Source organism: Triplophysa rosa, linkage group LG22, assembly GCF_024868665.1.
Source record: "Triplophysa rosa linkage group LG22, Trosa_1v2, whole genome shotgun sequence".
Classification (NCBI taxonomy): domain Eukaryota; kingdom Metazoa; phylum Chordata; class Actinopteri; order Cypriniformes; family Nemacheilidae; genus Triplophysa; species Triplophysa rosa.
The window spans coordinates 7080993-7105503 of record NC_079911.1 but is presented as its reverse complement, the minus strand read 5'-3'; the positions used below and the strand labels follow the sequence as shown (position 1 = coordinate 7105503).

At 37.3% G+C, this 24511-nt stretch overlaps 3 protein-coding genes across 11 annotated transcripts; all 3 read right to left on the bottom strand.

Moving 5' to 3' along the window:
* Nucleotides 1-100: 100 nt before the first annotated feature.
* ewsr1a (EWS RNA-binding protein 1a) lies at nt 101-6846 on the bottom strand. Of its 2 annotated transcripts, none has more exons than XM_057321422.1 (16): nt 6796-6846; nt 6060-6096; nt 5925-5976; nt 5687-5825; nt 5399-5603; nt 4989-5305; nt 4716-4911; nt 2592-2629; nt 1964-1981; nt 1766-1881; nt 1549-1678; nt 1343-1462; nt 1110-1248; nt 933-1030; nt 572-794; nt 101-463 (listed from the first exon to the last, which is right to left on the bottom strand). In XM_057321422.1, the coding sequence occupies exons 1-16, from the start codon at nt 6809-6811 to the stop codon at nt 424-426; spliced, it is 1884 nt and encodes a 627-aa protein (XP_057177405.1). In that variant the 5' UTR covers nt 6812-6846; the 3' UTR covers nt 101-423. The 2 variants fall into 2 exon arrangements, with proteins under 2 accessions (XP_057177405.1, XP_057177406.1); XM_057321423.1 differs by having other exon boundaries at nt 5735-5825.
* A 146-nt stretch (nt 6847-6992) lies between these two features.
* On the bottom strand, nt 6993-19462 carry atp6v0a2a (ATPase H+ transporting V0 subunit a2a). 8 transcript variants are annotated; one of them, XM_057321745.1, is made up of 22 exons: nt 19395-19462; nt 19207-19245; nt 18773-18982; nt 17023-17101; nt 16505-16602; nt 15420-15557; nt 14313-14410; nt 13415-13541; nt 13100-13182; nt 12904-12997; nt 12553-12765; nt 11731-11881; nt 11475-11614; nt 11232-11389; nt 11008-11098; nt 10752-10870; nt 10363-10573; nt 10143-10280; nt 9033-9131; nt 8789-8906; nt 8305-8476; nt 6993-8021 (listed from the first exon to the last, which is right to left on the bottom strand). In XM_057321745.1, the coding sequence occupies exons 3-22, from the start codon at nt 18881-18883 to the stop codon at nt 7919-7921; spliced, it is 2541 nt and encodes an 846-aa protein (XP_057177728.1). In that variant the 5' UTR covers nt 18884-18982; nt 19207-19245; nt 19395-19462; the 3' UTR covers nt 6993-7918. The 8 variants fall into 8 exon arrangements, with proteins under 8 accessions (XP_057177728.1, XP_057177724.1, XP_057177726.1 ...); XM_057321741.1 differs by having other exon boundaries at nt 19207-19299; nt 19395-19461; XM_057321743.1 differs by having other exon boundaries at nt 19207-19299; nt 19425-19443.
* Nucleotides 19463-19623: 161 nt separating this feature from the next.
* On the bottom strand, nt 19624-22179 carry nfkbil1 (nuclear factor of kappa light polypeptide gene enhancer in B-cells inhibitor-like 1). Its single transcript, XM_057321427.1, has 4 exons — nt 21767-22179; nt 21564-21676; nt 21141-21252; nt 19624-20926 (listed from the first exon to the last, which is right to left on the bottom strand). Exons 1-4 carry the CDS (start codon nt 22038-22040, stop codon nt 20343-20345), a joined length of 1083 nt encoding a protein of 360 aa, XP_057177410.1. The 5' UTR covers nt 22041-22179; the 3' UTR covers nt 19624-20342.
* Between the last annotated feature and the right edge of the window lie 2332 nt (nt 22180-24511).

Here is a 24511-nt window from a genome sequence, read left to right as displayed (position 1 = left end):
ACACAAATATATAAAATACAAGGATAGCTCATAGCTTCAAATGCAAAAAAGAAATGAATAGATTAATAAACCTTCCTTTTTTTTAAATAACCCAGAAAAATGTTTTTCATGTTTTTTATTCAATATTTGCACACAGGAAAGCAGGGTAAAGCAAATGATGTGCATTGGGATTAAAAACTACAAATACATTTTAGACAACTTCAAATGGCACACTGAACACTCTGCATTTACAACATGTGCATCTCATTTTACTGACTAGAACAAAAAGCACAAAACACAAGTAAAAAAAAATAAAACATTTACTGAGGACTAACAGCAGAGCAGTAATAAGTTCCATACTAACCATTTATAAATATGGAACTACAACTTTAAAAGCATTTGAAAAACAAAGAGGGGGGGGGTTTATGGCCAGCGAGGCTTCTTTTAATATGGTCTCTCTCTCCGCTCCTGACGATGATCTCCCCTTTAAAAATTAAAAAAACCTTTTAATAACTATTTCCTGCTAAAACGGATAATGTTTCATAGTCCAAGATCTTTGTGATCAAATGCAGACATGCATCTCAATACTTACTTCATATCCATTTTACCAGGTGGTCCCATTCCTCGTCCCCTCCTTCCCATATCATCTGGAGGTCCACCACGACCCCTTCCACCAAATCCTCCTCTGTCCATGCCCCGTCCTCTGAAACCTCCACGGTCCATACCTCTGCCACCACGGAAGCCTCCGGGCCCTCCGCGGTCCATTCCACGGCCCCCGCGCATGCCACCCGGGCCACCACGACCACGCTCACCTCCTGAACACCAAACAGAAGCAGATGAATATCAACTGCTATGACTTCTTATCTACCAAATATCTCAAGCTCAAAATACAGCTGCCCAAGGTTCTGAATTAGCAACAGCATGATGCTTGAAATGTGTATAAAGATGGCGACCTGGAGGAGGGAAGGGTGGAGGTCCAAAGCCTTCGGGTCTGGGTGCCTTGCACTGGTTACACTCCATCCTCCAGGCAAAGTTCTGGTTCCCACATCCCCTAAAAAAAACAAAGAGAACCATTAAATCAGAGCCTGCACTCATGAATTACTTGACAGCGCCACTGCTGAAATACATACGCGTTTGGACACTGCCAGTCTCCAGCCCTCTGTTGCATGTTACCCCCAGTCGGTCCACCGCGGCCCATTCCCCTGGGACCACCGCGTGGCATGAACCCACCTCGATCACCACCTCTACCCATTCCACGACCCATCATACCTGCAGGACAAGAGATGGTTTGACGTTTGAAATGCACAATAATGTTACTTCCTGTTAAACAGCAATAAATAACTATGATGACGTCAGAACCAACCTCCTCGTCCCATCATGCCACCTCGGTCTCCTCTCATGGACATGCCTCCACGCATCATTCCCATCATGGGCTTCCGCCGAGCCATGGAGACCTTTAGTTTCTTGCCCTGGAATTCTTTGCCTGGTAAGGAAAATATTGAGTTTTAGGGTCTCAATTATTCAACAAACAATAAAAGATGCTAAGACAAACTAAAAAAAAAAACATACCATCAAACCACTCCACTGCTGCCTTAGCGGATGGAGGCTCCTCATAGGATAGCGTGGCATCACCTTTGGGTTTCCCAGTGTCTTTGTCTGTGTATATGTTGATGGCAGGCAGGCCTGTTCGTTTGTTTATCTAAAAAAATATTTAGAATTGTATCAATTTCTTTAACAAATCAAAATCTCGAAAAGATAAAAGCACTACGTGTAAACCATCAAATACCCTAATGATTCCACTGTGCTTGAAAAACTCTGCCATTTCATCCACGGTAGCGTTCTCAGTCAGTCCGGTGATGTAGATGGTGCTGTTCTCAGAATCATCTTGTTCCTCTGGTCGTCCTGCAGGGACAGAACACACAGGGGTTAAAAAACGCAATCAAAGATCGAAGACAAAAGTACAAATCTAAAACTCCGGACTTACCCATTTCACCATCAGGTCCTGATTTTCATCAAGAAGGACATCAGGGGAGAAACAGAATAAGAAACAAGTTAGTTTACAGGCTGTTTCTCTCAAGCACCTGACAACACATCATGCTACCAAATCCTGGTTATGACTGTCCTGGCACATTTGTTCTGACCATTCAAAGACAGACACAAAATACCATGCTGCTGACACAAATGTTTTAATTATTGTCAAAAAAAGTTAACAATTAAACTATTCAAAAGCTACCTATTATTCTGTTCCAATGTGCCTAAAACAGCAAAAATATTTAAAAACCCTTGAAAACCAAGGACCCAAATTGGACTCCATACCTTTCAAAAAAACAGTAAACACTGAAATAAACATACGCTACATGGCTGGGTCGGCCAGTTACCATTAACTCCTACGTGTCAAGGAAAAGTAACCTGTGTTCATTGAAGGAGTCCATACTCAGGATTTTTTAACCAATAAAAATAGTTTGAACCATTTCTACTCAACCAACGAAACTCTTTAAAAACTCTAGCCGGCAGTGTAGTTTTGCAAAGTTTTAAATATTTCCCTTTTGAAAAGCACCCATGAAAGGTGGAGAATTCTAGTGTATGGTCTTGTGATTCTTATTATAACTTACCACCAGGCTTAATGAAGCCACCTCTGTCTCCAGCGATGCTGGGGGAATAAGCGAAGATATGAAGGCGATTTCCCTTAAAACAGCCACTTCGGTACCACAAAAGGGGTAATGGGGGTATGTACACAGTTCTAACTTAACCCCCAACAAGTCACCCTTAACCCCCCCTTCTAAATACAATATTTGAGATTAAAACTCTGTTGGGGGTGTTCTAGAATTACAGTGTTGCCATTGGCCTAACTTCATAACATTTGTGGCTGAAACAGTATTGGGGTTGTATAAAGTAGTGAGGGCTGATCTTTATTACCATTTCTAAATGGAAAACCCCAGATATTTGTACACTTGAATTGGGATTTAATTGTTTCAGACGCAGCCATGCTACCAACCTTAGCAAATGAAAATAAGTGAAACCATCTAAAGAAAACACCCAAACCATGTATTGTACTTCATTGCTGTACCTCAAAAAGTAAAGTTGGCAAAAACGTTGTTTTAATTCACCGGGATACTTTGTATATGATGAAACCCACTTTGGAAAAAATCATTACTTAATAAGGGCATAAGTGCGGTTATGGCATCAAGAGTAGCATGTTTGTGGCTGCATCTGAAACAATCTGCTTACATAAAGCTGGTACATGCACTTCAGTCAAATAAAAAAAGAAAATCAAGTAAACACCATTTTGCTCTTTACACAAATGTTTACGAAATAATTACACACAGAAAAGAGGCTATCAAATGTTTGAATATGCCGAGTTAATACAGTTTTAAGGGGGTTGAAAAACATGTATCTTTCATTCTTGTAGGAAAACACTTCTTCGCTTTAAATGTTGACACCACCAACTTTAAGTCCCCATTTCAAAAGGCTGCCGGCCCAGACTCAGAACTGAGTAGTGGTACTGTAAAAGTATAGATGTGTTTACATGGCTCTCACTTTGTTACCTGTAGCGTATAAATGCGACAAAGCATGTTAAAGAAAAAGCTTCAAAATTCACAAGACAATTGCAATCCAAATTTTACGTCACAGTCAAAGAAAACATACCCTTTTAGGAAGGAGTGAAAATGAATGCAGTGTATCTTTACGGCCTTTGTAACCATACATTGTCTCGTTTAGATATGTGCAAAAGCTCTCGCTGTAAATTTTTTGACAAATGTATCAAAATGTGTTCAAAGCACAGCATAGGAAATACAAAATATATAGAGAAGTTTCTGAATTAATTCTGAAATCACAGTTATGTTTGGAGCGTCACTGCATTCACTTTCATATTTAATTTCTCGCCTTTGGCAGCTTTATAAGATGTCTTTGGGAACCAATGGGGTTAATTATAAAGTGTTAATTTGTTTCAAACCAGAAAGTAAACTTTTATGCGGGATGCTAGTTGAGTTAATATTACCCAGTTTTACACCTTTTCATCTTTTTATAAACACTCACCTTGACCTACCATTAAAAAAAGACTATTTCACTTTAAAATACCCAAATTGTTTGTTAAACACAACATTTAAAAGTTTCTTAAATGTAACTTTGCCTGCAGATCACATATTTGGAAAAAAATCCCTTTTTAAAATAAGTGAATACACCTTTTGGATTTATTCTAAAGGATCACACTATACGCGGAGGTCTGACACCATTTGGAGCACAGATTTTCTTGTGCACGTCTGACGTTAATTAATAATGTGTACTTCAATCATCTAGTTGTATTAATAAAAATGATTTACTATATAATAGGATTTCTCTGATGTAATAGATTAAGATGAAAGGCTTAAATGAAACAAAAATGAAATTTGTTTTTCCCAAAGCATGTCCTTTTCATCTTACCTTAAGCCATAATGAGGCAAAGCTGAGAGCAGCAGGATTTAAAAAAAAAAAGCTATCTTTAATGTGCATTCCCTAATGTGCATTTCCCTATTGTTTTAATTGCTTTGTCTAAAATAAAACTTGGAAAATGAAAATAATGTACAAGTTTTATTACTTTCATGGAAAATTATGGGAGAGGTTAAGCACAGAAGTTTTCATTTAATGTTTTATGTAAGTTAAATACTGCACCACGCAGCTCTCAGCTCTGTATGGCCTCTTTCAGCTCCTGTCTGAAGGAAAAAGATATGGTGAGGTAAGAATGCACAACGAGCACTTACCCCATGCCTCCTCGGTTCATGCCCCCTCGCATTCCACCACCTCCTCGCATCATCCCCCGGTCAAACCCACCCCGGCCGCGTCCGCGGTTCTCCCCCCCTCCCATGCCACGGCCCTCTCCAGGGCCCCCATATCCTCCAGACTCAGAGCCCGAGTAACCTCCTCCCATGCCGTTCTGGTGGTCCTGTCTGTAATTACCTGTTCGAAGAAAATTCCACTCAAACTCTTACAGCTTCTAAGCATTGAAATGATAAAAAAAAGAAAACGACCATTACCATACTGGCTGGGTGGTTTGTAATCTGACTTGCTGTAGCCTCCTGCAGTGCTTCCCTGCTGTCCATACTGGCTAGCAGGGGGCTGTCCATAAGACCCAGAAGGTGGAGCATAGCTGGAAGGCGGAGCCTGTTGTTGCTGGGGAGGAGCTTGTTGATAGCCTCCCTGTTGGCTGTAGGAGCTCTGCTGTCCATATCCTCCTTGCTGCCCCTGATATCCCCCCTGTTGCGGCTGCTGGGAGTAAGAGCTTTGCTGGGACTGCTGGGAATAGGAGTTCTGCTCATATCCAGAAGGCTGCTGGCTGCTAGAACTGTAACTGCTGCAAATAAACACCGTATTTATAAGTCAGCCATCTTATTCAAAGTAACAAATAAATGTTGACCAGGGCTGTGGAAGTACTTCAGTGAGATACCTAGGAGGTGCAGCCGAAGCAGGCTGTTGTCCATATCCAGGATACGCAGACTGAGACCCATAGCTGGCCTGCCCACCATATGATGTCTGGTTGCTGCTTGTGGTTGAGGCAGCAGCTGTGGAGGAGGAATCATAGCTTCCGGCTCCATAACTCTGCACAGGTTGACTGTAGCTCTGGGCTGCAGCTGGAGCAGCATTATAACCAGCTATAGAGCATGAGTAAAATCAGAATATAAACATAACACTTTTAAGTCAACAGACCAAAGGAAGACACAACAAAAGAACACACCACTAGCTGGTGGTTGCTGTCCATAGGATGATCCATAGGGTTGCTGACCATAATTGCTCGAAGAGCTACCAGTTTGGGGGTAGGTTGAATCCGCCGGCTGGCTGTATGAACTATATCCTTGTTGTTGCCCATATGACTGCTGTAAAACACAAGGAAAATCAAGTTTGTAACTCATAGACAAGGACAACTTAAATTGTCTTTGTGTAGCTTATAGACACAATAGAAGGTGTTCGTTTACCTGGGTGCTCTGTCCGTAACCCTGTGAGGGCTGGGCTGTGTAGGAGCTGTACCTGATTGCATAAAAGATGATTTATTCCACTATTTCATTGCTGACAAGAGCACTCTTATATAGGTTTCCAGGTGATATACATACCCCTGCTGGCCTCCAGCCTGACTGTAAGTATTGTAATCTGTTGGTAAAAAGATACATGAACATTAATTAAAACACAACAAGAACAAACGAAATAAATGCTAGTTTATTGACATATACAATAAACTATATTTTCTGCATTATTAATAGAAAGTAAGTGTTTAGATTTCAATGCAAATCCAAATACACGAAAAAGCTCAAGAAAAGGACACGAAGAGGAATATTCACTTATATTTTAAAGATTTATTTCGCATTTACATAGTAAAAAATGGTAAAAAATTACAACAGCTTTCTTTTACAAACTCAATACAGTCCATCAAGCTAACAATGGTTAGCCCGCCACTCGGCTACAGCACATCGTTGCCAAGCAACAACATGCCGGCAACGTAAAACTGGTGGTTAAAATAAAACAACTTCGGTAAAAAATAAATTACAAAATAACCCGTTTTCGTATTTTTTATAGACATGTATTGTATTTGTCCCCAAAATACAAAATGTCGCAGTTATCCAGCCCCTCCCCCATTTCCACAAGCAGGCAGACCAAACCGGCTAACGCAACCGGCCAAAGCCCACCGGTAAACATGGTAACTGGGCGATTTCACAGGTCCATCGAGTGTTATGTAACATAGATATCAATTTTACGTTTATAATTACAATTTAAATAAGAATTATTTCAATATTATTGTTTAAAACGCTAAATTGCATTTTAATGCTACAAAAGACTTCACACGTCTCTTACCTGCAGCAGACGCCATTTCGTGTGCCTTCTGTTTAGCGGAATGCGCATGCGTGGATTACACTCTTTGGGCGCTACCCATACAACATGCAGGGGTGGAAACGATTTGTATCCCCAATGTTTACGAAATTAAATGCTGTTTAATATACTTTATATGGTACCCATGTACCGAAACATCTTATATGTGGCATTTAATGACGTTAATTATGCCAAATACATTGCAATGAAAAAATAACAAAAAAATAACAATGAAATGCAATGTGGCGATTGGTTAAATGGATTCTCCCGGAAAATCTATGGAACGACCTACTTTCAAGACTGCATTTAAATAAATTCTGCAGACACCATGATGATTTGAAAAAATAAAACAAATATTAATTATACACCATAATGACTTACATAACATTATATAATAACCACTATAAACACCACTCGTTTGCACCGTATGTATAGTAATGGTTCGTTCGTTTATACGTGATTGAAACACAAATGTAAATTTACAGGAATTTCAATGATAAACAAAAGGAAACACAATTGTATTCCTTGTTTTATCGTGTAGCCTACCTTTACTGTGTTTGCCAGTGTTAAACCAAAGCAAATGTATTTAAAACCGAAATGATTCATTATGTAAAAGAGAGACCTGGAAACACACAAAAAAACTAATGCTACCTCGGAAACTGCATTACACAATTTTGTAAATTATACTTTAATATCATACTGAAAATTATATTTGGCATTTGGCATTGTTTATCATACAGTGTAGCCTCACCTACACCACAGTTTACCTGCACAGATTTTTCTATGAGAAACTACAGTAGCAATGCAAGCAAAAGTACATATCAGAGTCCCATACAAAACTGTACATTGAAAAATCGTTATGGCACTTTGAAAATAGATATGACAGTAAATGCTCATGAAGGTGAAATACCAAATACAAGTCATATCTCCTAAGATAAACATATTAACCAGACTTTGTTGACAAACACCCCTCAAACATGTTGATGAAACCCACTGCTGATAATCCGCACCAGAAACTTCTGATATGGATGGGTGCAAAATAGGACTGTCAGGTCCAAATGTCATTGGCCAATGGTATTCTGTTCATAGTCACAGGTGACATCACAGGTCAGAGTAACCCATCCTGCTCAAAGACAGAGGGTAACAGAGAAAAGTCAAAGGGGGCAAATTTGACTCCTGTGCCACTGTAGAATTTGTTTTGAAATTCAACCCTGCAAAAAGACAGAGGGAAAAAGAAACTGTAAACTGAAGTGTAGAAAATGTGGACTAAACAGAGAGGGGAGAAAGAGAGATGGAAAGAAAGCATTATAATGCTATAAATGCATTCAAACAGTCAACATTAAACAACAATTGCAACCCTTTTATAAATTGACAATAGGAAATAAATTGAAAATGTATATTAAACGAGGAAAGAAATTTAATGTTTGACCTTGGTGACCAAAAATGACACAATTTCTGCTAAGCGAATCTGTCTGTGTTTGTTTGTGACCTCACCAGTGAAGACGCAAAGCGTGAAGAAAAGCCGACAGACCCTCCATGACCAGCAGAATGGAGACCGTGAGCACAGCGAAGACACCAAACACAGGCACAAGAAGGAGCACGCCCAATTTAGAGCTCATCCTTAGCCCCAGACGCATCACCATCGCCCACAACACTTCTGACAGTTCTGAATTACATGCATACAAATAGGTAGTTGACAGACTAATATGAAAATTTATCCTATGGTGTGACGGCAAAAATTTCAGAAAAAAAAACTAACAAAGATGAATCTCTCTTATGCTATTTCAAATGTTAATATAAAACTATGTAATATTAACGGTTTGTTTTCTAAATTTTGCTATGTCTGTCACACCATAGGACACATGTACGATTTATTCATCAAATACACCTTAGAAATGTGTTCTTAGACACAAGGGGTGTTAAAAATATGACATGCGGGTGTTTCAGTCTAGTTTTGTAAAAGTAAACAGGCACTCACGGGCGTGGGCAAGGCTCAGAGCCCAGAGACGCAGGTAGGAGGCTGTGTTAGAGATGCAGCCCAAACAGAACTCTATGGTGTGAATTGCTTGATGCAGGAAAACATCCCCAAAATCAAACTGCAAGGGAACAGTGTGAGGAGGAAGTATTTTAGGGAAAGGATTTTAGACATAGTCTTTTAATGAAGTGATGGCGTTTTATTGATGATTTTGTTTAATCATTGAGAATAATGGTCTGGATGTAACCTCTTGAGGTCCTCCTGAGTCACTTAGTCCATCTTCTTCATCGTGAACTATAGATGGAGAGAGATCCTCCTCACTCACTCGCCGAACTCTTTCGTAGCCCTGCACACAGAGTAATGTCATTTTAATTTAGCCTTGCCAATAACAATTAACAATTTAAATTAAACAAATTATTTGTTAAAAGAAACAATTTAAAAAATTTATTATTACCTATTGTACAAAGCATCAACTTGGTAATTTTTGTATTTTGTTAATTGTTTTACTCAAATTGTTATGCTGATATAATACAATGTATAATGAAATTAAAATGTTATTGAAACATTAGTATAAAATTACAAAAATCCAATAAAATTGTTTTACTAGGGGTCTCAAACTTTTAATGTCATTCAGACCATTCAGAAGTCACATTTCACACAAAGTCAAAAAAATACTTTGAAGAAAATAAAATGTATTTTAAGTACCAAAGTGATTTTTCAAGGTTGTTTTACTTTTTGTTAAGAAAACATGCTTAGTTGTCATCACAGAGGAGTATTTTATTGCTCAAAAGTTGCTCTGTCATGGCTCAGGGGATTTGATTTGAATTCTCAGTTGTGTTTCATTTGATTATAAACTCAGATATTTCTCCTAAAATTGCTTAGGAAAATAAAAACAGAAACAAATGTTAAAAAAATACATTAAGACTATGGAACTGTAAATGAATGTATGGGAAAAATAATCAGAATTTGGGTAAATATGATTAGAAATTCATGAGTTCATACTGAAATATTTAATAATCTTGACTTTTGTTTGCAGACATGGCAAATCTAAGCTGTGACATGTTGATATCTCTTCTGAAACTGATTTGGGGGTCTTTTTCTCAGGAGAAATATTTGAGACACATGAGACTTGCTCTTGTTTGCTCTCCATCTAAACTCTAGGAGAAATAGAGACATTAAAGAGATCTCATTTAATTTTTCTTGCTAATAAAATGAAAATGATGTTACAATTCAAAAAATCTTAATGGGCTTTTATTTTTATTTCTCTCTTAGGAATTTTGTGTAGTAGTATCTAGAAACCAATAAATGTATATATTTATATTTTTCTTGTTAACATCAGATACGAATACATACATACACAAAAAAACAGACAGACCCTGTGGACCCTCAGGCTCTTCCCACCATGATGCAGCCAGTAGAGGTAAAGAGGTTTTCCCAGTAACATCACTGGAACCGACAGCAGAGCCACCACCATAAGAAACACCTGCAGCCCCATCTGTCACACACACACACCGAGATATCAGGCAGATTAATGATGAACTCGCACACGTGCACATACACAAACACGCAGCACACACCTGCCCAGGGTACAGGGGCGTAGTGTCGTTCCCCTGCATTAGGAACATGTTGATAAAGTGGATGAGAATGCTCGGAGCCAGCCGGGAGTCTCGCGCTGAGAACGCCAGCCATTTGTAAAAGATCATGAAGACCAAGTATCCAAAGAGACAGAGCAGAAAGAGCAGCTCAGGGAGAAAGAGAAGATAGATCTTAAACTTCTGTCTGAAGTGTCTGCAAACACAGAGAAAGGAAGAAAGAAGAGAGGCAGAAAGCTTAATATAGAAAGTATGGTTTCTCTGTCTGAGATGCAGAAACATTTCCATTTGCTCTCCATTTAACCTAAATATCTCACGTAAAGATCTCATCTGTGATTTTTTTCTTATGGAAAATTTGATTTAAGCTCACTCACATGTAGTTGAAGACACTGAGCACCACACCAAAGCTCATGTGGATGACTCCGATGATCACAGACATCTTCATCTTGTAAGAGTTGAGGAAAGCCAGACGATTGACGGCCATGTTCCAGATCTACGGCACAATCGAGCACAATAAATTAGAGCTCTGTAATGACATCAGTGAATTACTCTGAGCCTCGCTGTCTTCTTTTAATATGCGGCTGCCATCCACAGAAGTGTTTTATGAATCTTGAGAGAGTGTGTACTCACTGGATCAATGCCCAATGGATAAGGGCCTGAAAACACTGCAGAAATGTTGGGATCCAAGGTTAGTAAAGCGTTCGTTTGTAGAGTTTCATTCCTAAACCAGAAAAAAAGAGATAAATAACCTACATTTCTATGACACCTTTAATAATACACATAGGAAAATAGAGCGAATGCTTTGCAAGTAAACAAACTGTTTTGAATGTGATTGTTGTGTATTTTTGACTTACGACCACTGCCGCTCTGTAAACATGGCCTTGACGCTCCAGGACGAGCCAAAGATGTTAAGGGATTTGGAGAAACAGTCATTGTAAATCAGTCCAGTGTATATGGAGAACAGTCCCATCATAAGCATGATGTAGCGGCCATCAAAAAAGGTCTTCCAGATCTGAGAAGTGTTAAAAGACCATTTACAGTTCATATCAAGTTTACTGAATTGAGCGATTTTTATTCAAGCACTTGATTCCTCTGACCTCATTTCCTGGTCGTCTCCGTGCGTGGTGCTTCTCGGTCAACACCATCCACAGAGCACAGAGGGTCATGACCGCACCGTGACCAAGATCTCCAAACATAACCGCAAACAGGAATGGAAAGGTGATTAGGGTATAAGGGGCTGTGGAATATAAGGAATCAAGTGTAAAATCACATTATTCCAATTGAACATTTATTATATTATACAATTCAAGAATTCAAAACTAATATAAACCAAAATGCTGTATGGTTACTAACCCGGGCTGGCCTCTCTGTAGTCCCCCACTCCATAAGCCTCCACTATACTCTGAAAGCCGGAGGTGAACTTGTTGCTCCTCAGAAGTGTTGGTGGAGTGTCGTTGCTAGGGATGCGGTTCACAAATGATGGGACGGTGGCGTCACCTTTTCTCTATCAAGAAAGTGATTCGAGAATGCTATTACAGCACTTATCTACCACCGCACAGACAATGACCAACTCTAATACACCAGATAAAAATAATATTAATTTCTTTCATTAGAATTAGTTTTTAAATAAATAATCAAGAAAAAGCAGCCAGTAAGAGTCCAGAACAGTTGGGAAGTCAGAAAAAAGCAGAAAATGGCTTATAAAATGACAAGAATTTGTGCAAATTTAAGCAAAGGGTGGCTTCTTTGAAGATGCTAGAATTTAGACGCTCGAAGTTAACTTCCGGTCTGGAAGTTATTATAGTTGACTAAATCTGAACCGAAAACGATTAAAACATTTCTGTTAATTAAAATCAAATAAAATATCTTCCTAAATGTTATCTGAAAAAAACAATTATATTATTTGTATCAAATAAAAAATGTTGCTTTAGCAATAAATCAAAAGCTTTAATTAATAAATCTAAACTAATACAATTATTACCTGAGCGTTTATAAAAACTAAACTAAAACTGAAATTAATAAATAAAAATACATGATAATATTGCTAAAAACAGAACTAAAATTAACATTAAAAATATAAAAATAAAAGCTAATGCAAAATATGAATAAAACTACATACAAAACTATAATAACTCTGCCAATTAAAATGAAACTGGAATGAAAATATGTACTCACCGAGCCTTCCTCTAGCGCCCTCCTGAGGTTAGTCAGGTCACTAACCGGGCACCAGACCTCAGCGATCAGACACTTGTTGGTGACATCAAAGCTGCAGAGGTTGAGGATGTGATAGATGGCTTTCATCTTCTTCACTTGTAACATCCATGAATGTGCTGACTCGGATGCCTTATGCAACACTTGCTTCAAGTAGTCCTCAGTGCGGCGTAAAACCTAATGCACAATTTAACGGTTTAATTTTGACATTGCAGGCAAATGTAATTATGATAATCCTCTGGTGACTGCAATATTATCAGCAATATTTCACAGAGGACGAACCAATAACAACGTCCAAAAAGACACGTAGCCTACGTTTTGTAAGTCTTGAATACGTGTACGCAGGCTGTCCATTATATCAGCTCGTTCTTCGTCGGTTTCAGGATGTGGGTAGAGATGACAGTGGTAACTGGTTTAACAATAAATTAAAACGATTATTTTCTGCGTAAATAGCCTATAACAAGAAAAAATAAGAACGATTATTTGAAGAAGAAAAAAATTTTTCACTTACCAGTCACAAATTTTCTGCACTTTCTGTCCAATTTGATCCCCCCAAAAGGAGATGAGGAACACTACGTTCTTATTTATCTCACCCTGACACACACAAGACAGAATCTCCATAAACAAACTGCATAATCACTCTGAATATATTTACACACTCGAGCAGCAGCAGACGCATTAACACGCTATCTGAAACTGAGAAACAGAGCCATGTTTGCATCATCAAGCATATTAAACTAAATCATTTGACTATAACTACAGTCATTTTAAAGCACTGACTGAGGATATATTATTTCAGTGTCCGTGTTTGGACGAGTTTGAATACCGTGTCAAGATCAGCCAGGCTTTCATCCACCTCTGCGTAGCTGAGGATGGTGTAACCTTTACAGACTCGCCAAAGCATGCGCTCGAACGCTTCCACCTTCACTCGCTGAATCAGCCCTGAGATAAACCTGCAGTACACAATACAGTGACAAAATCACACACATAACACACAGTGTCATGTGATGTAAGGTTCAACAATAAGGATTCATTTTCTGCTTCAAATTTTCACCTGCCCTGCCAGACCACAAAAACATATTTATTTTGGCAAAATATTTAAAATGTGATAAAAACGAACTTTAAATATTTATATTACAATTATTTTCATATATTACAAATACTTTCGTATAGAGTACATTTTAAGGTGTAATAGCAGCAGGACATTAAATGCAATATAATTATTATTAGTAGTATTATACAGCTGTTACGTAAACAAATCATTTAATACATTTAAAAACATATTTGCTCGACAAAATATGACATATGGTACAAAACATCATTGATAATTAAGATGATTTCAAGACTAGTAAAAAACAATACATTTATTAGCTTATTCTACAGTGTTAATAAATTATTGCAAAAAAATACAATTTTCAAAATCAATTCATTTCATGTCAGCCAGCTAAAATATTTTGCCAGGGAACATAAAATTTGTCAAAAAAATGTTTTTACTAAAAATAGTAAAGTATTTAATTAACTGAATCAACCTGACTACATTGGGTTACACCAAGGGGTCAATGTTTTGCTACACCAACTACACCATCTGGCAACTTGGCAGTGAATTGAATGTGGATTCCTATTGAGATGTGCATCTTTTGTCATAAAAACACAATGACCCGTCTAGCAGACCTGCTCACCATGACACTGTTTAGTCTGAGAGGTTGTGAGTGTGTGTGACTCACCCGAGTTTGGCACCCAGCCTCTGCATACTGGTGCAGCCTGTCACTGATTCAGTGTCCAGAGAGGGGAACTCCTCATACTGGGGACCCAGGGCTTCATGCTGAACACATTTACACATTTAATAAACATGTGAGAGCTAAAATTTATTATATTCTCAGACAGAAAATGTATTTTACTACTACTTTGTATCGTATTTTACATAAGAGAAATTTGTCATTTCATTTGGAAATGCAAAGGGAAACACTGACTTTGGGTACATCCTGAGAAGAAGGATCTTATAACTTTTTATGATTTCTAATATTGTTAATCATAATTATGATGCGACATGCTTTCATTTTGGTCATAATAAAATAAATGCATTAGACAATTTTTTTACACAATATTGAAGAGCAAAGGACTCATAACTTTGGTTGTACAAGCAAATGTTGCCTCTCATACCAGTCACTTTCCAATTTGAGTAAAAAATATTTCCTTTTTTGTAACGGTCAGGAACAGTGTGTGATTTTAAAAAATGTTTGTGCGATTTATATTTTGGTTATAAATGAAATTGACAAAATTAATCAAATAAAAGGGAAAGAAAAACTACGCAAGAGAACAAGAAATACTGTTGAAAATAACAAGGTTATAGACTTTAGGCCTATAATAGTATAAAGTGTCACTATAGCATGTTTGCGACCAAATGTTGATTTTCATTTTTTTCTATAAATAAAAACTGGGTTTAAATCTAAATACTGAATAAATTAAATACTGCATTTTTGATCAATATAAATTAAACTATAAACCGGAAGTCTCAAACAACTGCTTAAATATTGTTATATATTTCGATAAGTTTTCTCCAATGTGATTTGATTGGAATCAAGAAAAGTTGGCATTTCAACAGATGTTCTGCTCACGCCATCAACTGACCTCGCCGGAGAAGCATCACCACTCCAGATCGTAGATACATTTTAGATAGATTATGAGCACATGAATTTTAAAGAAATAATAACCCGAAAGGATAAATCATTTATAATAAACAATGCAATATCTGATTTCATGGTGACTTTAAAGTGGGTCAATAAGTGAATAAACTGTTTTTATGCGAGCATAAACCCACATGAGGTACCCACCCTGGATCGGCTGTGCATGAATGTTCGAGTGATTCTCAGCATGTGTGTGTACTCGGTCAGTTCTAAGAGGTTCCTCTGAAGCTTTTCTTTATTCTTGGCGACCTCGCTGAGCTCCACCTCCAACCTCTGCAGTTGCTCCTGATGACATGAAACGATTTTCCGTCAATGATGTTAAAACACATCATACTTAAACATACATTATTTATTAACATAACAAACACAAATGCCTCAGGAACAACATCTGATCAATAAAACTCTTCAAAATTGCCCCGTACTACATTCAAAAGGCTATACAGGCCATGTAAAAAAATCTAGTCATGGGAAATTAGCATAGAAGACCACACGTGATGAGTCCGCAACACACAATCGATTCTCTCCGTTCACATTCAGCATGATATGTCTCACCTCAATGTACAATAATCAATCACTCCGGCTGACTTGACACGGTCAATTACCCAGCGCTGGATCTTCAAGCCAAGGCCTACAGTAAGCTCTCATATAAAATCAATTACCCCAACCGCACAGCATATGGCCATTACACCTAATATATACATGCAGTAATTGCAATAGAGAGATCTTTTTTCTCCATTTGGGTGCTATAATCATAAATACCCTTTAACATACAAGCACTATTGTTTTACTTTTGTTAAAATTACCCAAACGCAATGTATGCAAATGTGATAATAACATTTAACATAAATAAGCTTTTGTTAGGGTTGGTCCTTGAGGTAATGCTATAGGAGGTAATTGACCAACTTATTCTTTTATTTCGATGTAAAGCGTCTTTAAAACAATGCAACATTGTAACAATAAACAAACTTCAATTGAATTGATTTGAATTGACCTACACTCTTCTAAGATATTTGGGTCCTGACATATGACTTGGAAAAACAGAAGAAAAACATTTCTGATGGTTTTATCATCTGCCAGGCAAAAATCAAAAATCTCACGAGTTTGTAAAGTAAAGCACACCTCTTAGTTGATTTGATGTACCTTTTATATCTGTTGCACATAACATTCAAATTTAAGGGATGAGAGTTTGGTCAAATGAGAAATATCTCTGTCTGGAATATCTCAACATTTACCATGATCTCCAAGACATTTTTGGGTGCGGGAGCAGCAGGAAGAACTTCAGCTTCTGGCACTGCAATATTTGCCTTCTTAATTTCTCTCAGCAAATATCCTGTAAGTAATGGAAAGAAAAACTGTTAAAGACTGCAAGAACACATTTTTTTTATAGGAGCATGACGGGTCTTATTACATCAAACGAGCTAAATTTAGATCAAAGCCTCATCTTTAACCCAAAAATAGTCCTCAGCATAAAAACTCCTGTCTTATTTATGTCTGTTGTGCTACTCACAACAAAACTACATTTTTATCATGTTATTTTTTATCTTAAATATAAAATGGAGGTCTTTGCAATATACCTAAAAAGGTGGAAAAATCAGTTTAGGCTGACTTTTAGAATTATAGAGAAGAGCAGGCATAGTAGTCTTTTAGATAGCTATGTGTGGATTTGAACATCACCCTTTAAAGATTCTCAGCAGGAGAGGTTGAGACTTCATCTAAAATGACCAGGGAGTCTTTAATAAAGATCTCTTACCCAGAATCCTCTCCATCTCCTCACATCTCTTGATCTCACTGACGAAACGCCGCTGGAAGGAGCTGACACTGGGATTGAGCTGGGACAGGTTGAAATTATGATCAGATTATGATTCCTTGAGATACCAGTCCGATACAGTATACGATTTTGTCGGTTAATTTGATCATATGGATTATAACCATTGTCTGATAATCATCATTTACACCAATTAACGAAATTTGCCTCATTCCTAAAATCTCCAGATATTGGATAATAAAATATATTTTATGTGCATGTATTTTTGGTACATTTTTAGTAAGAAGTGTACCTTTAGTGTTCATTTGGGTGATTTGGAGGGGTTATATTTAGAGATGCACCAATAGTCAATTTTTCCACCGATACTGATATCTGCCTATACTGATACCGAAGATTAAATTATTTCTTAACTTTGTAATTGTTCATAATTCATATAATGACTATTAATATTGAGCATCAAACTGGTGGTGTTTCTTAACATGTTCTATATACAGAGCACAAATTCATTGCATTTTCCAATCCTCTTTTGATCGATAGGATACATCCAGTGCCTGTATAGTATGAAAAATTGGTTTTATTGGCCAATACGATTATTGACTGATATATCGTTGCATTATAATTGAAACCTATATACGTAAATGTGACAGAAAATGTTTATCTTAAGTTGTCACCATTTATTTGACAGTTTTTCACTATTGTAATGATTTTTTCGCCCTCTGTAAATGTGGCATTTCCCAGTGGTAACCTTATAGCTGATGCAAATCTTCCGTAAAAAAAAAACTAAAGCCAACTATTTGTTAACATTTAGGTTTAGAACTTGCTACCTATATAAAACTGACCCCTATAACTTTACCTTCCTCACTTCCTTTTTTCCATTTATTTAAAAAGACTGGTCCAAATTTGCTGGTAATGCTGGAATTAAATGCAAAACACAAAAAAGATATTTTGAAGAATGTCGGTAAGCGAACAGTGCTACCCATTCATTCTTTCGTACGGACACAAAACCAATGCAAGGTAACCAGCATTGTTACCGACATTATAAAACATCTTTGTGTTCTACAGAGAAAAGTATCAAACAGGTTTGAAATGACAAAGGGGTGAGTAAATGATGATTGAATTTGGTCAGAAATGGTCATGGGTTGAATTCCCAGCGAACACATGATAAAATGTGAAGCCTGAATGCACAGTTAGTTACTTTGAATAATTTATTCTGTCATGCACAAATTTAAATAATAGTTAGCTGTCAATTACCAGTTGTGTTATTACTTACCCCAACCACAGGTCTCACACATACTCAGTGCACAGTGGTTATATTAATGGGTTAATTAGAGACAAAGGGCCGGAGGCAGAATACAAAGCACAGGCTTTTAACCGGACATGCTCTGTTTTTTAGCCAGTAATTGATCCAACCCATCAGCTATAACCAGGACAATAACCTGGCCAGTGCACATGAGCAGCTCTGTCTAAACAGGCCAAAGATACACATACTTAAAAATCCAATATATTTAAGGCATTCATGTATGCATTATGCACGAATATACATTTAGTATTATTTAAGTAACATGATAAATTAATGACTATTATGTTCAATCTCTTTTGAAAATCTAGTGAGCTACCCAGACAGCATACTGAGGCATCGGGTGCATGCAGCACTGCTCGGAACGCGCTTATCATGCCCTAAATATGCCAGGCAGCTCACTTTGTTTTTCAAAACAGTCAAATAAAACAAACTTACATCTCTGAATTCGACCAGTCCCATTTCTCCCAGCTCGCTGATGCAGTCGTACGCCGATCCGGACTGCAGGAACAGCTGCGCCAAGCACATCTCCTCACTCCGAAAGCCCATTTTATCTGTCCGCTCTCGGCCACCTTGATCACTGCGGTCGCGCAATCCGCGTCCGGCCTTTGCAATTCAGTATGACACTGCACACCTCACTCGATCGTGCTTCAGTTTATAACACAAACAGAATTCTTTTTCAGTGCATTTGGCGGTGAAGTTGTCTTGCAAGATGTGTATTCTGAAAATAAAATGTGCCTCATTGAGCCGGAATGGCGTTAAATTGTTCCGACAAAGATTAAATGAGCATATCTATTTTTAGCAACAGAATGAACAGTCTCAGCATTTTTACGATCATAAATTAAACTTGCGATAACCATTGAGTATCTTACCTAGCTGGCTGGAGAATAATAATCGATAGGCTTCTGTACCTTTAATAGTCGTTTTGGCATTGGAACGACAGAAATAGCATTAGAGATTAAAGCCTACAGAAAAATACGCCGATATGCAAACCATTAAACACATACAGCCTTAATAACACACTAATATGAGAAAGGATTGATGCGTAATGAAATCGTACAATAAAAAGCTCAGTGCCGTAAGTACAAACCGTGCCGGTGATACAGATTGCGCCCTTGCGTTGCCAGATACACGGTTTACAAATCCCCCTGTGCAATTCAAAAAGGTTTAGTAGATTTAATATACAGTAGTGGGAATTCACAACATATTTTACACCCTGTAATAATGTAGCTCATTTGTGTCATTTAGCTGTTTTATTCAGTCTTCATAAATGACATTTGTTTATAGTATTGTTTGATAGCCATATGGGTCTATTTTATACTTCAAGATTTAAACAACCAATTCTTTAAAAATATAATTTACATTAGACTAACTGATGCTGTCGAACATATTGGAAAAAGTAAATATTTACAATTGTTTAAAGTACATGTGCTCTCCTAAATGCTTAAAAAGATGCCTGCAAAGATAAAATGGATTTTACGTAATCTGGCAACTACAGCATCCTTTTAATATATTCCGTGGCGTATTCTTTCAGACCACCATCTGCTTGACCTTTGATTAAGTCTCTTAAATGTAAAGATATATAAGGCAAAGTCCTCTACTACTTTATAGTAAACACTTGCACTATATTTACACGTGAATTACTTTGACTACTTTCTTATGTTTTACTAAATTGCTCTGACATTTATAACAGGAAAATGCTTCTCCTTGCCACAGCTCATGTGTGGGTCAGGCCTTCCTCAGGCCCCCTGTACAGCTGGACGTGAGAAGCATTATGCGAAAAATGCCTTATAATATAAATATTGCAGCAGTACTAGTATATGGACATGCACCTCAAAGACAGGATTTCTTTATATTCATTAATATGTTTGCATTAAATTCACCAAGACAAACTTCCAGTCCTCTTTTATATTTTAAATCTTTCACAAATACTTTAAATAACAAAACAGCACGAGAACAAAGACCAATACAAAGCTTATTTGAATTGCTCAGATCAGTGATGACTTGATCATCTAAGGTTTTGTGCAAGTCTGTTGAGCTCTTGTGAGAGAGCCGTAACCGTGTCCAGAATTCTCTGTCTGTCAGACTCCACGAGACGTCCTCCACAGCGCTGAGCGAACTTGTCCGGGTGCCAGAGGGCTTGCTGGCGACGGAGTAACTTCCGGAAGACAGGCACATCGGAACGGTCCACGCCGTGCAACATAACGGCCACCATTTCATCCAGTGAGCCACGGGGAGCCGGCCATGGGATGTCATTGTATCCCAGAAGTCCTTGAGGTGCCCTGTTTGAGGAGCTCTGAAATGTAGCAGCACAGCGCTCATCGTAGTGGTTCTTCCTCCCCTGCCGCGTCTCCTCCTCCTTTCGGGCTGCACGCTGCAGATACTCAGCATGTTCTCGCTCCAGTCTCTTCAGCAGCTCCCTTCGACTCCTTTCGTCCTCTTCCGTCTCCTTACGGCCCTTGGATTTCTTGTGTCCCGAGGAAGCTGCTTCTCTTTGTTCTCTGGCACGTTGCTTAGAAACATACTCCCGTCTGATCCGATCAGCCCAGTCCCCAAAGTCTTCCTCGTCTTTTTCATCCCATAAGAATTCATCTAGAATAGACAGGACATTTAATAAATAAAAAAGTTATGAAGGATGAGTAGGACAACCAGACATTCAAAAAGACCTATGTCTGACAGCATAAAATCTGACCAATATTGAAAGTTTTTTGGTCTTGAACTCGTAATAAAAGAAAAAATCTAAGTAATGTATTTACACAGTACTTTTTAAACATAACTGTGTTCGCAAACAAAACAAAGATCTCACCGTCATACTGTCCAAAAGTCTCAAAGAACTCATCCTGGCATTCACCCAACAATTTCTCTCTCCACTGTTGTTCAGGATCGGCATTACATTGAAATCCATTTTCAAAGCCGCCCTGTTTCAGTGAAAATAAATAAATTGCATTTTGTGTATTGTTTTATAATGTAAACATAATAGATCAGGTTGTCAATAACAAGTAAGTGTAACAATGTTGACAACATAGTAAAAACAAATATGCTATTTGACACATTTATTTTGAAGGCTAAAACTAATAAACCCTACCAGTCAATATTTATTACTGTTTATTCCATTCTAGTATAATAGCACTGCACAAGTAATCAAAGCTATGAAATGGCACACATGTAAAAACATGTAATGAAGTGTAGTATGCACTAACAGTTTAGATAGTGTAGATTTCCCCCTTACCTGTTCAGATTTCATCCATTGTAGCAGATCTCGAGGAGTCACTCCTGCTTTATTAGAAACCTCAAATGCTTCCGGACAGTGTTTTCGTAATGGCACCACCAGATCATCATAAACTGCGTTTAATACGGTTTAACACAACTGAGAAACTGCTGCCACAAATAAACAGTTAATTTATGTTAGGAAACAAATAAGTAAAAAAGTACCTCTTTTGCCGTATTTAAGAGCTCTCTTCGCGGCCAGGTGTAATGGTATCTCTCCGTTCAGGTCTGTTTGTAGAGGATCTGCTCCATGTTTCAGCAGCAGTCTGACAACGGCATCATCACCATGAGAACATGCGATGTGTAGAGGACTTCTGTGCTTTCTGCCCTGAGAGAAGTTCAGCTCCAGATCCTTGTGTTTACGAAGGTATGACTTCAGCTTTAAGAGACTGCCCTCTTCCACATACCGTAACATTCTTCTCTGCCTTCTCTTCACCATTTAGACTCTTTAGATGACTTACAGAAAATAAAACCCGGCTCGTTTATCCGGACAAATTGTTGTTATGTATTTAATGTCATAACAACGCGATTTGATGGTGAGAAATCTTGTGTGGACACGGATATAAATGAACGGTGCACTAGTGTGGTACGTCTGAAAAATAATTCCTCCCGCAGCAATAGCAACGTAATAGTTCCGCAATTATTTGCCACGCAGGTTCGCAGGTGGACCAGCAGGTATCACTGTTTCTCAATGAATGATCGTAGCCTCACTAGCGCTCAGTATGTAAGATGAATAAAGACAAGTAATTGCTTTTAAAACTCTACAAAACACAGAAAAACAGGAGGAGAATAGGCATTTATAGATGTATAAATTGATCTATAATAAGTATATATTTTTTGTCTCATGAATAAAATGTATTAAGACATACAGTATTGAAAAAGCTAAATGCTCATGTTATGCACAAATATAGTTAAATCTTAAATAATTACATAATGAAATACAAACTTGACCTGTCAAGTTACAGTACTTTATTGTTTAATAAATACAATGAAATAAAAAACAATACTTAACAGAAATACTGCTGGTGTTTGAAGAAAAGACTTGTGTTATTTTATATGTACATATTTATTTATCAGATGATAAATGCTTTTAAAACTTTCTAACCTTCAGTTTTATATAATGATCTCTCACCTTCTTGTCACAGTTTCATCAACTCATTTCCACACCCCTTCCTTTTTATTCAGACAAATCTAAAATTACCAGCCAACTGTGGCCTTTTGTAAAAGCCTCAATTCATAAATAAACAATAATAAATCACACACACAAATGCACTAAATCTTTTATTTCTCACTCACTTGTTCCTCTTATTTGTTTAAAATCAACAGATCTGCTCCTCAGTGGAAGTTGCAATCATAAGTACAGTAAGTAAAATATGCAGTCAATAAAATGTTGTAAAGCTGTAAATTAAAAATGAAATTACCTTGTTCATAAAGGCCGTGCAGGCCACTGATGTATATGGATTGGTCTCTTTTTTTGTGGGTTAGTAACCATTTATCCTCAGTGGTACACCAGAATATACACACAGAGCACTTTTGCACAGAGCAGCTTTACGGTCATAGTTCATGAGCTGCAAAGTGTTTCTTTTACACCAGTCTCAGGCAAACATGTGTAAAGTTTAAATGTTTCTTCTGCAACAATGTGACCTTTTCATTTGGAATGTTTAACTGCAACTGTATGTCTAAGAGTGCTGCTATACACATGATTATATCCTCTGTTTTACAACTAAGAAACAAGTCACATTGTACTGAATACAGAAGCACCCGGTGACACTAAATACCTTTAGTCAGAATAGTTTAAAGAGTACATATTAAGAGATAATTTAAATTACATTTCATGCAGTGTGTAATGTTGCCGTGTGTGAATATATGCAGTCTGCCAAGTTGTAAAGCCGAAGGTGAATGAATAACAAAATTATTGGCTTGAAAAAAAGGGAGTCGACTCTGAATCACGCAAACGAGTCGTGTTTGAATACCTTAATACCTTATGTCTACTTTTATATGAAAAATCTTTGCACATTTCGGTCATTTTTCATTTATTTTGCATAATATAAAAATACAACTTGACCATAAATATTCAGATTTTGTATATTGATTAGTAATAAATATTCATTATAATAAGTATTATGATCAGCAAACCTTTGCAAAAACTCCTGTGAGGTGGAACAAATATATTATACAGATCAAACAAAAAGAAATAACCCATGAAAATACACAAAAACATTGAATCTCTTAATTTCTCACTCACTTGTTCCTCTTTGCTGTTTATAATCACCAGATCTGCTCCTCTCTGTTTACAGTATTTTCTGCTGTCACTCCAGCTCTTAACATCAGATGAAATGAAATAAAAACTGAAGTTGTAGTAAATCCATGTAAAGGTTTTAGCGCTCCAATCTGTTAATACATTTTATTATACATTTTGGATTATATAGCTTTAGATTCATGCATTTTATTTGTTTAATATATTTTATTGGTTTTCAAAAGAGTAAAAGACAGAAAAAGACAGAATACGACATAACTAACACCTTAAAGGGATAGATAATTCTGTCATCATTCACTAACCCTCATGTCATTCCAAACCTGCTATGACTTTCTTTCATCTGTACAACACCAAAGAAAATATTTTTGAAGAACGTTGGTAACCAAACAGCATTGGAAAACTGACTTCCATTGTATGGACACAAAAACACCGAGACATTTCTCAGTATATCTTCTTTTGTGTTCCACAGAACACAGAGAGTCATATACAGGTTTTGAATGACACGACGGTGAGTGAATGATAACAGAATTTTCATTTTTATATGAACTCTCCCTTTAAAGGCCACTAAACAAGAACACACAAAAGACAGTACAAACAGTACAAGTACAAACAGTACAAACAGTACAAAAGACATGTAATAGCCCATATTGAAC